Below are 15,413 nucleotides of genomic sequence, written 5' to 3' on the forward strand. Positions count from 1 at the left end.
TTTGTTCTAAATATAATCTAACAGTAAATCAAGCCTAGTTTAACTGAGTAGTAAGAAACCCGCCCTTAATCCTTAAAAGTGGGGATCAAAATGTAATGTACAGTAAATTCATTTATAATGAATTCCAGGGATCTTGATATTTTGGCAACTATTTTCATACAAAAAATCTTTTAATTACGAACATGGCTTTAATATAGTTTTCGATTTATAGAAAATTTTTGTTAAATCCTTCACATAAAAATCCTTGTTAGAATATTTTTGACTTTTAATAAAATTCCTTTGATTCCCAAAATGGATTTTGTAGTTCATTGTACCAATGAACACGCCATGTGGCAACTTTATTTATTATATTTGTTTACAAACAAATTTTTCTACAATTGGATTGTTTATGAAAAAATATAAAAATTGCAAATTTTAAATTAAAAAATGTCTATAAAATTATATTGCTGCTTGTGCTGCTCACCTAGCAATGAATATAAATCATTACAAAACGAGCAGGGGGAATGCAATGAAATCTATGAAATGACAGTCAAATATTTTGATCCCATGGTAAGAATGGTCTGCATTTTTCCAAAAATTAAAGTTTAATAACTAAATAACTTTTTGTGGGTTTTCAGTTACTCACAGAGTATAATAATACAAAATGTTCGAATGATAATAAAATACTTTGCCAGGACTGTTGGTTGCACATAAAAGATTTTCATGAATTTCAACAGAACGTAATAAAAACAAGAACATTACTGGAAGAGACAGAGATTAAGCAGTTGCCATTGCAAATAAAATTAGAGGAGGAGCAGGTTTGCTCTGGAACAAATAATGAAAACAAAGATGTGGCTCAAGGTGATGAGGAATTGACACATTTTGAAGATATGTTAATAAAAAATGACTCAGAAGATGATGAAGACGCCCTAGGCGATAATGATGTTAGAATATTTGATCATGAAGAAAATTATGACGATGATGAGGATGAAGATGATCAGAAACCTTTAATTGAATTAAAAAAATCTAAAAAGTCTATGAATTTAACCGACAAAGATAACAATCAAACTGAAGATAAACCACAAAATGGCCCGGAGGATGACAAACCTAAAGCACGTAGAGGTCGTAAACCTAAAGATTTTAATAAAGAACAAGAGGGAGAAAATATCGATTATTTGGAAAAACCACCTAGAAAAAAAAGAAAAATGAATGACACAGAAAAACCTAAAAAGAATTCTCGCATCAATTCTGGCCTAGAAAAAGGTCGAGAATCGGATGAATTTATAGCGGAATGGAAACCTCTACTGGAATGTGATATCTGTAATGAAACATTTCCTGTTTTCGATTTGTTGAAAGGACATTTTAAAGATAAACATAATGCAAGATGTTATATTAAATGTTGTGAACGTAAATTTTATCGACGTTGTGTGCTAGTCGATCACATACGGTTGCATATTAATCCGGAAACCCATAAATGTGATATATGTGGTAAACCCAGCTCTAGTAAATACAATCTTAAACTTCACAAGAAAGTTGTACATGAAGAAACTGAACAATTTGAATGTGAAATTTGTCATAGGTCGTTTAATCAAAAACCCAATTTGGAACGTCATTTACTAACACATGCTACGGGCAGTAAAGATTTCATTTGTAAGGAATGCGGTAAGGGTTATGTACTAGAAGTTCAACTTAAATCACACATCAAAACGGTACATAGTGATAATCGTGTATGTGATCAATGTGGTAAAACTCTGCATGGTATTGGAGCACTCAAGAAGCATCTAATGGAACATGCTGGCATTGAAAGACCTAAATATCCATGTGATGAATGTGGTGCCCAGTTAAGATCTCGCGGCAATTTAAGACGTCACAAAGCAGCGTACCATAACGATGGTTCTACCATTTATGTTTGCAGTATTTGCGGTAAAGTGGCAGCCAGTGAATATGGTCTATTGACACATAAAAAACATGTCCATCAAGAGGAGCGTAAGCACAAATGTACATATTGCGATAAGGCATTTAAACGTCCGAAATTTCTTCGTGAACATATTGCCACACATACCGGCGAGGATCTGTATCAATGTCCTCATTGTCCACAAACTTTTAAGGTTAGTTCCAATATGCATCATCATCGTAAAAAAGCTCATCCCGTAGAGTTTGAAGAGGGCAGGAAAAATCGTTTACAATTGCGTAAAGTCGATATAACACAAGTAACTAATCAAGTTGTAATATAATTTATTTAAGTTGTTAATTAATAGTTTTGTCATAAGAACCTTTTTGCAAACGATACATTTTTAGTCTAGTTTTAATTAGAATTATTTTTTAAATTTAATTTTAGATTTAATGAAATAAATAATGAGAATAATCAATTGGGTGTTTTATATTCTACCACTTTAATTTACATTTCTTTCGGTAGATGAGATAGATATATAGTTAGATAGATAGATATATAGATAGATAGATAGATAGATAGATAGATAGATAGATAGATAGATAGATAGATAGATAGATAGATAGATAGATAGATAGATAGATAGATAGATATATAGATAGATAGACAGATAGACAGATAGACAGATAGATAGATAGATAGATAGATAGATAGATAGATAGATAGATAGATAGATAGATAGATAGATGGATAGATGGATAGATAGATAGATAGATAGATAGATAGATAGATAGATAGATAGATAGATAGATAGATAGATAGATAGATAGATAGATAGATAGAGATATAGATAGTTTGATTGACTAATACCTACATTATAGGTAAATTCTCATTTTTTACATAATCTGGCCACTCTGGTTGTTAAGAAAAAGTGACAGCTAAAGGTGAATGATTTGTTTACAAACAATATTTTTTTGGTTTTTGGAAAATTGAACAAAAAATTGTTCTTATTTATAATTTAAATGAAAACTGAAATTTTCCAAATATGTCCATAAAATTATGCTGCAGCTTGTGTTGTTCTCCAAGCAACGAATATAAAACATTACAAAATGAAATGGGAGAGAGTACAGAAATATATGAAATTACTGTGAAATATTTCGATCCCATGGTAGGTAAATCAAATATTTATTTAAATGTGTTTATTAAAAATGTATGTATTTCATACTTTAGTTAATTACCGACGAAGAATTTCTTAAATATCCACAAGAAAATAAAGTTCTTTGCCACGACTGTTGGGTGCCTATTAAAGAGTTCCATGAATTTCAGCAGAATGTTATAAAGACACGTACATTGCTGGAGAAATCGGATATAAAACAATTGCCATTGACTATTAAAACGGAAAGTGAAATTGAGCTGGATGAGGAGAAAGTAAATTTAGAATGTGATGATGATAGATATTTTGATAAAAGTGACGATGATAAAGAGGATGATTATGAAATTGGTTTCGATGATATTAGTGTTAAAAATGATTTAGAGGAGAACTCTGTAAGTACAGATGATGAAGATGACGAGAAGCCTTTAATAAGCTGGAAAACAAGAAAGGTAGTTGATAATAAAACAAACAGAACAGATTCCGAGAGCACCATTCAAAAACCTAAAGGAAAACGAGGTAGAAAACCCAAAAATGTAGCTAAAACAAAGGGAACAGGAGAACATAATGATAATGAAACTGAAAATACAGACCAGGATGGAAACGATAATGATATAAAAACAAAAAAAGCTAAACTAAATAATAATGATGTTGACGATGATAAACAGGAAAAAAGCAATTCTAAATTTAATTTAGAAAAAGCACGAGAATCTGATGCATTCATCAGGGAATGGAAACCCATATTGGAGTGTGATTTATGTGAAGAGTCATCTACAAGTTTTGATAAATTGCGTACACATTTTCGAGAAAAACATAAAACTAGATTCTATATAAAGTGTTGTGAGCGTAAGTTCTACCGACGTTATGTCTTAGTTAATCACATACAGCTACATCTTAATCCGGAAACACACAAATGTGACATATGCGGAAAAGTAAGTGCTAATAAAAATAATCTTAAATTGCATAAACGATTAATGCATGAAGAAATCGAACAGCTAGAATGTGAGGTTTGTCATAAATTGTTTAATTTAAAAACCTCATTAGATCGTCATTTACTCACCCATGTAACGGGCGATAAGGACTTTGTGTGTCAAGAGTGTGGCAAGGGTTATGTGCTGGAAGTTCAACTTAAGTCACACATCAAAACCGTACACAATGTGGATCGTGTGTGCGATCAGTGTGGAAAAACTATACACGGTATACAGGCTCTGAAAAAACATTTAATGGAACATGCGGGCATTGCAAAACCTAAATTTCCCTGTGACGAATGCGGTGTCGAGTTGAATTCTCGTAATGGCCTAAAACGTCATAAGGCTGCCTTTCATCATGATGGTTCAACGATTTATGTTTGTGGCGTTTGTGGTAAAGTAGCGTCCAGCGAAAGTGCTTTATTAAATCATAAAAAATATGTCCATGAAGAGGAGCGTAAACATAAGTGTACTTATTGCGATAAAGCCTTTAAACGTCCAAAAAATCTACAAGAACATATAGCCACTCATACTGGTCAGGATCTGTATCAGTGTCCTCATTGTCCGCAAACATTTAAAGTTAGCGCTAATATGCATCATCATCGTAAGAAAGTACATCCCGTGGAATGGGAAGAGGGTAGAAAGAATCGTTTACAAGTACCTAAAGTTGATATAAATCATGTTAAGAATCAAGTTGTACTTTGAAGATTGAATGTTAATTATAATTTAAATACATATATTATTATCATTGCACTATAGTGTTAACGTTTTATAATAAAATTTAAAAGAACATGTTTTCACAATTTATTTCATATTTTTTTAAATGATTTTAAAATATGTAAAAAAAACTTTGAACTAAATTTTTAACATTACTTTAAATGTTCAAAAAAGCATTCCAAAAACTTTTTTATAGATAAATTCTAGATAGAATTGTATTTGCTCAGAAAACTCTGTTCTTGTACAGATTCCTAATTTGGGATTAGTTATTTAAAAGTACGGCAGGCCTGAAAATGTATAATTTGCACCCTTTATTACGCATTTCCTTTTCACATCTATACGTAAATACAAAAATGTTTGTCATCATTCTAAAGTGAATAACACAAACATAATAATAAAAGAAAAGAAAAAATTATACATTTTAGAAAAACTAATTTATTAAAATAAATGTAATTATTAAAATAAAAAACTAATAAAATAATAGCAATTTATAATGTCCACAACATCTTTGTGTCGTTTGTGTATCTGTGACTATACGGAATGTAAAAGTTTATTCGATGAATTTGGTCAGGGCAATGAAGTCTACGAAATTACTGTGAAATATTTTGATCCCATGGTAGGTGTACTATTTCACATACATAATTATTATAAGGAATCTCTTAAAGAACATAAATTTCTTCCAGTTTCTTAACTCACAACAATATCCACAACTATCTATGGTTATTTGTATGAAATGCTGGCATCACATCAATGATTTTCATAGTTTCCAACAGACAGTACTCAATGCTCAAACAAAACTAGAGCACGAATTTAAACAAATTGTTACCAGCATTAAATTGGAAGAAGATTTGTTAAATGGTTCAGAGCAACCTTTAACTATTAATACCCAAAATACTGAGGAGCAGGCTTTATATCATAATGTCTTTAATAACGTTTGTGTGGATGTGGAGGAGAAAAATGAAATATTTCTACCGGACTTAGATGTGGACGACATTAAGGATGATAATCCCTTTTCAACAGATGATGAAAAGCCTTTATTAGATAGTATACCCTTAAACACAAGAAGAAAGCGCGGAAGAAAACCTAAAAAAGAAGACGATATCGATAAGGATAACTCCAGTGTAAAACGCACAAGAAAACCTAGAAATAAAAACAATACAGAAAGTAAAACCCAATCGAAAACCACCTTGAAGCGCAAAACAAAAACAAAAGATACAAATGATAAAATTGCTGCAGTTAAAACGGAAAATGAAACAGAAAATTCTCAAAAAAATTTAGAAAACAATGAACATGATACTAATATTTCCTCAAATGAGGATGACGACGATGATTATGATATTGAACACGATGAGAATGATAATGATGATAGCGATAATAATCATCATCAAGATGATCCAGATGCCTTTGTTTCATCCAATGATAAACAGAAGCCGGGCAAACAAAAAACTAAAGAAATCGATGCATTTATTGCCGAATGGAAACAGGAATTGGAATGTGACATATGTAATCTTGCTTTTACAAATTTAACTTTTCTAAGAAAACATTTTAGCATAGAACATCCCAAGCAGAAATGTTATGTTTCCTGTTGTCAACGTAAATTAAAACATCGTTTTGATATAGTCGAACACATACGCTATCACATAGATCCGAACACTTTTAAATGCAAGCTATGCGATAAGGTTTCTACCAATAGCCGTAATCTGAACAAACATATGCATGAGAAACATACAGCCGAAGGTCAAGAGCGTCCCTTTGAATGTACAATATGCCAAAAACGTTTTGCTAAGAAATGCACTCTGAAAACGCATATGGAAACACACGATACAGGCAAAGATTATAAGTGTAGCGAATGTGGAAAAGGTTTCTCTACCGAACAACGCCGCAAAATACATGAACGTATGGTTCACAATGTTGATCGTGTTTGCGATCAATGTGGCAAAACTATACATGGTGTTTATGCTCTAAAACAACATATACTCGAACATGCTGGCATTAAAAAACGTAAATGGCCCTGTGATCAATGTAATGCCGAACTAAATTCTCGTTCCAGTTTAAAACGTCACAAAACGGTGGCACATCATGATGGTTCTACGGTGTATGTGTGTAGTGAATGTGGTAAAATTGCTCCTACCGAGACGGCGTTACGTAGTCACAAAAAATATGTCCATCAAGCTGAGCGTAAATTTAAATGTACCATTTGTGACAAAGGCTTTAAAGTTGCCATTGTATTGCGCGAACATATGGCTACTCATACGGGAGAAGATTTATATCAGTGTCCTCATTGTCCAAAGACATTTAAAGTTAATGCCAATATGCATCATCATCGAAAGAAGGCCCATCCCAAAGAATGGGCTGAAGGAAGAATGAATAAACCGATTATTACAAAAGTTGACGTTAATTTGGTATCAAATGAAGTGGTTATTTAAACAAAAAATAGAAAAGCGATGCAAGCAATTACACTTGATTACTTTAAAAAATATTTAATAAAAAATAGCAAAGAAAAGTAATTTTAATCTAAAATCTATGTTTTTTTCATTGATGTAATTAATTAACCCTTTGGAGGATGGATAGATAGAACAAATTTTCTTTTTATAATAGGAACCTCCTTATGTACATAATCTATAAAGATTCATTGCAACCGAAAGTAGCATGAGAGTTCTGTTTTCCCGTTTTTTCTTTCCTACCAGTAAACGTAAACAAAATACTTGTGTTAACATTCCTGGGTGAATGATTAACAAAAAAAAAAAAACAAACTTAGTTCATTCTACTTCTAGAAGTAATGTCCTTTAATACATTGTCAAATACTTTGAGGAAGTAAATCCATTTTCTTAACTATAATGGCAGCAACAGCATTATGTCGTTTGTGTATTTGTGCTCACAGCGAATTTAAGAATCTATATGATGAAATTGGACAGGGAAATGAAATCTACGAAATTACAGTAAAATATTTTGATCCTATGGTAAGATAAATGTTTTTATAGTTAAATGAAGGTTGCTTTAAAAACTGTAATCTATTATAGTTCCTTAACTCCCAGCAATACCCACAATTGTCTAGGGGTATATGCATACAATGTTGGCAGCATATCGACGATTTCCATAATTTTCAGCAGTCCGTTCACAATGCTCAAATGAAATTCGAACAGGACATTAACGAAATTGCAACTAATATTAAATTGGAAAACGGCTTAGCGACAGAAGTAGAAACCTCAAATCAGAATATAAGTTTTAACGAAGATGGAACTAGAGAACTCTGTTTAACACAGTTAGATATAATAGAGGTGAAAAATGAAGATTCTTTCGCACTTGAAGAGAAGATGGAAGATGACAACGATCTGAAAATGGATTTGTTGGAGGTATTACCCAAACGATCAAGAAAGACCAAACAAACTGAAATAAAAGAGGAAAAGAAAGTAAATGTAAGGCAAGGAAAAGTAGCAGTCGCTCCAAAAAGAGGTCGAACAAAGTTATCACGCAAAGCCGCTAAAATTTGTCAAGAGAAGTTAACAAATAATACTAAACCAATAAACACAGAAATACCAAAACATGATATTAACATGGAAGAGTATACAAAAGATAGTGAACAAATGAACAGTGAAAATCTGAACAATAATTCCAATTCATCAATAACATATAATGATGGTAATGAAAGCGATGATCCTAATTATCTTGCAGATCCAGATGCTTTTGTTTCTTCTAATGATAAACAAAAATCAGTTAAAGAAAAACGACAGAAATTGATGAATTTATAGCAAATTGGAGACCACTTCTGGAATGTGATCTTTGTCAAGAAAATTTTAAAGATCTTACCTTGTTACGTAAACATTTCATTTCAGAACATCCTAAACAAAAATGCTACGTTACCTGTTGTCAACGTAAGTTAGTACAGCGTGTACAAATTGTTGAACATATTCGATATCACTTGGATCCAAATACCTTTAAATGTAATATATGTGGAAATGTTTTTCTAACTAGCCGTAATTTAAATTATCATATGCATGATAAACATACAGATGAAGGTCAAAAACGTTCATTCGAATGCTCGATTTGTCAAAAAGCTTTTACCAAAAAAGGTGCTCTCAAAAAGCACATGGAAACTCATGATACCGATCAAACATATAAATGTAGCCAATGCGAAAAAGGATTTTCCACCGAACAACGACGAAAAATTCATGAACGTAATGTACATAATGCTGATCGGGTGTGTGATCAATGTGGAAAGACTTTACATGGTGTGGCTGCACTTAAACAACATATGCTCGAACATGCTGGTGTTAAGAAACCAAAATGGCCTTGTGATCAGTGTAATGCAGAATTGACATCACATTCTAGCTTAAAGCGTCACAAAACTGTTCATGAAACATCAAAAGTTTATGCTTGTGATGAATGTGGTAAAATTGCTCCCACCCAAATGAGCTTACAAAGTCATATACGTTATTCTCATAAGTTAGAGCGTAAATTTAAATGTACCATATGTGATAAGGCTTTTAAGGTTCCCCATGTTTTACGCGAACATATGGCTACTCACACTGGAGAGGATTTATATCAGTGTCCACATTGTCCTCAGACATTTAAAGTTAATGCCAATATGCATCATCATCGCAAAAGAGTACATCCGGTAGAATGGGAAGAAGGTAGAAGAAGGTGGATATATACAGGCAAATAATGCTAAATAGTATTGGTGTGATTTTATGTACATAATTACAAATGTATTTGTTTTTTCTTTTCTTTGGAAGGAAATAAAAGGAGTTTAAAATAAAACAAAAATTAGCATCTTATTTCCGAATGTGAACAGAAAACACAGAAATTGCTAATTTCTGCCTATAGTCTAGTCTATAGTCCAGTCTATAGTCTAGTCTATAGTCCAGTCTATAGTCTAGTCTATAGTCCAGTCTATAGTCTAGTCTATAGTCCAGTCTATAGTCTAGTCTATAGTGTAGCCTATAGTCTAGTCTATAGTGTAACCTATAGTCTAGTCTATAGTGTAGCCTATAGTCCAGTCTATAGTCTAGCCTATAGTCTAGTCTATGGTCTAGCCTATAGTCCAGTCTATAGTCTAGCCTATAGTCTAGTCTATAGTCTAGCCTATAGTCTAGCCTATAGTCTACAGTCTAGCCTATAGTCTAGCCTATAGTCTACAGTCTAGCCTATAGTCTAGCCTATAGTCTACAGTCTAGCCTATAGTCTAGTCTATAGTCTAGCCTATAGTCTAGCCTATAGTCTAGTCAATAGTCTAGCCTATAGGCTAGTCTATAGTCTAGCCTATAGTCTAGTCTATAGTCTAGCCTATAGTCTAGTCTATAGTCTAGCCTATAGGCTAGTCTATAGTCTAGCCTATAGTCTAGTCTATAGTCTAGCCTATAGTCTAGTCTATAGTCTAGCCTATAGTCTAGTCTATAGTCTAGCCTATAGTCTAGTCTATAGTCTAGCCTATAGTCTAGTCTATAGTATAGCCTATAGTCTAGTCTATAGTCTAGCCTATAGTCCAGTCTATAGTCTAGCCTATAGTCTAGTCTATAGTCTAGCCTATAGTCTAGTCTATAGTCTAGCCTATAGTCTAGTCTATAGTCCAGTCTATAGTCTAGTCTATAGTCTAGCCTATAGTCTAGTCTATAGTCTAGCCTATAGTCTAGTCTATAGTCTAGCCTATAGTCTAGTCTATAGTCTAGCCTATAGTCTAGTCTATAGTCTAGCCTATAGTCTAGTCTATAGTCTAGCCTATAGTCTAGTCTATAGTCTAGCCTATAGTCCAGTCTATAGTCTAGCCTATAGTCTAGTCTATAGTCTAGCCTATAGTCTAGTCTAGTCTATAGTCTAGTCTATAGTCTAGCCTATAGTCTAGTCTATAGTCTAGCCTATAGTCTAGTCTATAGTCTAGCCTATAGTCTAGTATATAGTCTAGTATATGGTCTAGTATATGGTCTAGTCTATAGTCTAGTATATGGTCTAATCTATAGTCTAGTCTATAGTCTAGTCTATAGTCTAGTCTATAGTCTAGTATATAGTCTAGTATATGGTCTAGTCTATAGTCTAGTATATGGTCTAGTCTATAGTCTACAAACAAAATTTTTTTGTATTTGTAGAAAATGCACAAAAAGATGTGCGCATATGTAAATTTTTTGATGTTATATATATTTGTGTTATGTGGATAAATTTTGGGTATGTGGGATTTTCGTAATTTACGGTATAAATTAAAAATACCACTATGGCAACATATACACTTTTTGACTAAGTATGGAACTTTTGTTGTTTTTGTAGAATTGACTTTACCTTATTATTCCATCATGGCATAAAAATTAGGAAAGTGGAAAAATATTTCTTAAACTACATAAATTTTCATTTCTGCAAGAAAAAATAAATAAATAAAAAATGTCAATGAAATTATGTTGTTGTCTGTGTTGCACGCTATGTAAGGAATATAAATCTTTACAAAGTGGTTGTGGAGAATGTAATGAAATCTATGAAATTACAGTAAAATATTTTGATCCGATGGTAATATTGCTCAATTTACTTGTTGTTGTCTTTTTGTTTTGTAAACAAACTTGTGAAAACAATTTGTGTCTTTTAGTTAATCAGTGAAGAATACCACAATAATATGTGTTCCAAAGAGAGGAGTATGGTGCTTTGCTTGGACTGTTGGCAACATATAAATGACTTTCATGAATTTCATGAAACAGTTATAAAAACGAGGTCAGCGCTAAAGTACACTAGATATATTCAGAATTCTCCATTGCACATTAAGTCTGAAAAAGATCAAATGACTAATTTCGATGCAGGTGATAGTGAGTTAATGGAATTTAAAGAAGTAATTATTAAAAACGAAATAGAAGGTATTGAGAATCCCATAGAGGAAGGAACAGAATTGGTTGATGATATAAACGACGAAGAACATGATGAAATTCCTTTAAGTGAGTTTTTAAAAGAACAAACCCCTTTAAAATACAACAAAACAAATGATGCTTTAGACAATGAATCTATAGGTAAAGCTAATAGATTGCAAAAGTCAAAAGTTAAACTTAACGAAAGCACAAATTTACAGTCTGAACATAATGAAGAAGACAATTCTTTAAGTGGAAAAATTAAAAAATCCAAAGATTCTGAACATTTTAAACGCCTTCATCCTGGCTTAATGAAATTTCATAAACATAATGAATTTATAGCGGAATGGAAATCCCAGCTAGAATGTGGTATTTGTAATGAATCATTTGATAATTTCGATTCGTTAAAGATACATTTTAAGAAGCAACATAATGCCAGATGTTATGTCAAATGCTGTGAACGTACATTTTATCGTCGTTGTGCTTTGGTCGAACACATACGTCTACATATTAATCCGGAGATCTATAAATGTGATATTTGTGGAAAACCAAGTTCTAATAAATATGGTCTTAAACTCCATAAAAGAGCTTTACACGCAGAAACACAACAGACATTTGAATGTGAGATTTGTCAAAAGATTTTCAAGCAAAAGCAAAATTTTGAACGTCATAAGCTAATCCATGCGACGGGCAATAAAGATTTCAAATGTGAGGAATGTGGTAAAACATATGTTTTAGAAGTTCAACTCAAAGCTCACGTTAAATTGGTCCACAATGATATCCGGGTTTGTGACCAGTGTGGTAAAACATTGCACGGTATTGGAGCACTCAAAAAACATTTAAAAGAACATGCGGGTATTGAAAAACCTAAATTCCCCTGTGACGAATGTGGCACCATTCTAGCTTCAAGTACTAATTTAAAACAGCATAAGGCAGCTTATCACAACGATGGTTCAACCGTTTTCGTTTGCAGTATATGTGGCAAAGTATCAGGCAGTGAAAGAGGTCTAATGCACCATAGAAGATATGTTCACGAAAAAGAAAAAAAATACAAATGTCCTCATTGTGATAAGGGATTTAAACGACCGAAAGATTTACAAGAACATGTTGCCACACATACAGGTGAACCTTTGTATCAGTGCGCAGATTGTCCAAAAACATTTAAAAAATCTTCGAAATATCATAATCATCGTAAGACTGCACATCCGTTGGAATGGGAAAAGGGTAGAAAGAGTCGAGTTGAAAAACAGAAAATCGATTTAGAACAGGTTGTAAAACAAGTGATAGTTTAAGCAATTATTTTAATAATGTAAATGACCGAAAAAGTTATATAAAGAAAGTCTGAGAATCCTGATAATTTTCAATAAAGCAGAATAATTATATTACTCTATACTGTTTTTAAGTTTAAGATTATTCATTTAGTATAAAAATATAACTTGTACTTAGTTAAAAACGAAATGATAGTCTTGTATATACCCTGAACTGAAGAGAAATAGAACCAAACATATAATGAACTAGAACTGAACTAGAACTATACTAGAACTGAACTAGAACTTAACTAGAACTGAACTAGAACTGAACTAGAACTGAACTAGAACTTAACTAGAACTGAACTAGAACTGAACTAGAACTGTACTAGAACTGAACTAGAACTGAACTAGAACTGAACTAGGACTGAACTAGAACTAAACTAGAACTGAACTAGAACTGAACTAGAACTGAACTAGAACTGAACTAGAACTGAACTAGAACTGAACTAGAACTGAACTAGAACTGAACTAGAACTGAACTAGAACTTAACTAGAATTAAACCTGAACTGGAATTGGTCTCTTGTTGAGTAAATCAAAATAATTTGCATAATTTATTCACAACTTTCAATGGCACAATTCAATCTTATATCATAAAGTGTTTCACTAAACGTCGGCCAATCAGTATTAACTGGATTTGCTAGATCCTCCACAATATTATACACACACAATTCACCATTATCAGTACCAACCGCAATGTGTTGTCCATCCTTATGCCATTTCAAACGGTTTATAGCTGTATCTCCTTTAGATGTTATAGATTTTATGGGTTCTTGTATATTGTCATTAAGATTATATAAATCTATATGACCAGCACCATCGACGGCAACAAAAAGAGCTGGATGTATGGGTGACCAGGCCAAGTCCATAACATAGTCATAGTTATTTTTAAGAGTGTGTAAAGGTTGCTCACTTTCTAGAGACCATAATTTAATGGTACAATCTAAGGATGAAGTAAGAAATAAATTTCCAAAATTCGTCGATGTATCTTGATTATAGTGCGTAGAGATGCTCGTAATGGGAGCTTCATGTTTTTCATAACGATTTGTTATGCCAGACGCATAACCGAAACGAAAAGCTGTTTAAGAAATTATGATAAAGGATTCTTTATTAAGTTATTGCCAAACTTACCCGAATATACACAACCATCTTCTGCACCTATAATCATATTATTTATACCATTCGAAGGAAAATCCATACAATTAACAGTTATAGGCTTTTTTACCTTTTCCGAGACTTCTAATTGCAATTGCATAACATCCAAAGGCAAGCCCAGCATATCCAAACTCCAAGAACACATTTTACCATCCGAAGATATAGATATTATATTATGCGAACTATCATCATTATCAATTACACGTAAACAGTATATAGGTTGATTATGTGCTTTTGAGTTTAACTTTGTGCATTGTATCGGTATTGAGGTTTTAACCCGATTGTCCCACAACACAATTTGACCCGAATATGTGGCTCCTATTATTAAGTTAGGATTGAATTTTGTAAAACAAATCGACATAACAGGACTATGACAATAGAATACATGTTCTGGTGTTTCTGTCTTAAAATTACGGTTCCAAATTATAACATCTCCTTCAGCATTTGTCAGAGTATCTGGCTAGTATATGGAAATTAAAATTAATATCATTGAAGACTTTTTTTAAATTTATAGTTTACCTCATTTTTATAATATGACGCAGCTATTTGATCAGTATTATGGGAGGACCAGTCTATACATGTAATACAACGTTCATCGGTTATACTTTTATCATAGAAATTTTGATTTAAACTAATTGGCCCCTTTGAATTGTTTTCATAATCCCAATCATAATTTGTCCCACCAATATAGTCAACATATATGTTTCTATTCGTGCTTATAACTTTCTCCATAGCAAGACTAACGCGTTTGAGAGAATTTTGAAAATCTTCCGATAAAACTATTTCTTCAACTTTTTCCACCAATATTTCTTAAAAAATAATAAAAACAAATTAAGTATAGAAATTCAAGTTTTACAATATAAACTTACTTTTTCTCTTTTCCTTTAAATAGTTCCAAGGATTTTCTTCTTTATCTATAGGAGTTAATGCCGGTGGCATATCCATTACTTTGGGTAAGCCAGGACTTAAAATACCAGGTGGTAAATTTGATGAAAACTTACACATCAGCTTTAAAGGTGATACATCATCTTGATATTCTCTATCGTGATCTTCATAAACATCTTTTAAAGAAACTTTTAAACAATAAAGGTAAATATTATTATTTTTTAATAATTTGCTAATTTATACTTACGGTCATTATGTCTATAAAGTCTAGAAATATCAGTTTGAGTCTCTTTTGAATAAGTTGCAATCTCAACTGGAGGAATTTCGGTTATTGGCAAATTGCAACATTTTAATTTATGCAATTTATCACTTAAACTATTTGCAAAGAAAGATATTTAAAAAAATTCAATACTTTTTAGCAATAATCTGCCCTAACTATCTCAACTAGAACTGAACTAGAACTGAACTAGAACTGAACTAGAACTGAACTAGAACTGAACTAGAACTGAACTAGAACTGAACTAGAACTGAACTAGAACTGAACT

The 15,413-nt window shown here is 32.3% G+C and overlaps 5 protein-coding genes across 5 annotated transcripts in view; 4 read left to right on the plus strand and 1 right to left on the minus strand.

Annotated features, from left to right (window-relative positions):
• The first annotated feature begins 361 nt into the window (after positions 1-361).
• Positions 362-9,458, plus strand: LOC111680664. Its single transcript, XM_046947093.1, is given in 8 exon segments — positions 362-549; positions 618-2,210; positions 3,101-4,684; positions 5,190-5,321; positions 5,389-7,128; positions 7,516-7,665; positions 7,726-8,424; positions 8,427-9,458. Coding segments are annotated over 8 exon segments (6,963 nt in total). The 5' UTR covers positions 362-426; the 3' UTR covers positions 9,369-9,458.
• On the plus strand, positions 2,816-4,795 carry LOC111680670 (transcription factor grauzone-like). Its single transcript, XM_023442359.2, has 2 exons — positions 2,816-3,038; positions 3,101-4,795. Exons 1-2 carry the CDS (start codon positions 2,916-2,918, stop codon positions 4,691-4,693), a joined length of 1,716 nt encoding a protein of 571 aa, XP_023298127.2. The 5' UTR covers positions 2,816-2,915; the 3' UTR covers positions 4,694-4,795.
• Positions 9,459-10,963: 1,505 nt separating the features above from the next.
• Positions 10,964-12,910, plus strand: LOC124418904 (zinc finger protein 888-like). The gene is made up of 2 exons (XM_046946787.1): positions 10,964-11,194; positions 11,271-12,910. The coding sequence occupies exons 1-2, from the start codon at positions 11,072-11,074 to the stop codon at positions 12,810-12,812; spliced, it is 1,665 nt and encodes a 554-aa protein (XP_046802743.1). The 5' UTR covers positions 10,964-11,071; the 3' UTR covers positions 12,813-12,910.
• A 439-nt stretch (positions 12,911-13,349) lies between these two features.
• On the minus strand, positions 13,350-15,247 carry LOC111680668 (cytoplasmic dynein 1 intermediate chain-like). The gene is made up of 5 exons (XM_023442357.2): positions 15,116-15,247; positions 14,853-15,056; positions 14,503-14,792; positions 13,960-14,443; positions 13,350-13,906 (listed from the first exon to the last, which is right to left on the minus strand). The coding sequence occupies exons 2-5, from the start codon at positions 14,986-14,988 to the stop codon at positions 13,383-13,385; spliced, it is 1,434 nt and encodes a 477-aa protein (XP_023298125.2). The 5' UTR covers positions 14,989-15,056; positions 15,116-15,247; the 3' UTR covers positions 13,350-13,382.
• The window catches only part of LOC111680650 (probable 4-coumarate--CoA ligase 1), a 28,952-nt gene continuing 28,499 nt past the window's right edge, over positions 14,961-15,413 (plus strand). Inside the window, exon 1 of the mRNA XM_023442327.2 lies at positions 14,961-15,072. The gene's annotated coding sequence lies outside the window, so the exon portion shown is untranslated. The remainder of the gene's footprint in view (positions 15,073-15,413) is intronic.

This window comes from Lucilia cuprina, chromosome 3 (genome assembly GCF_022045245.1).
Source record: "Lucilia cuprina isolate Lc7/37 chromosome 3, ASM2204524v1, whole genome shotgun sequence".
Lineage (NCBI taxonomy): Eukaryota > Metazoa > Arthropoda > Insecta > Diptera > Calliphoridae > Lucilia > Lucilia cuprina.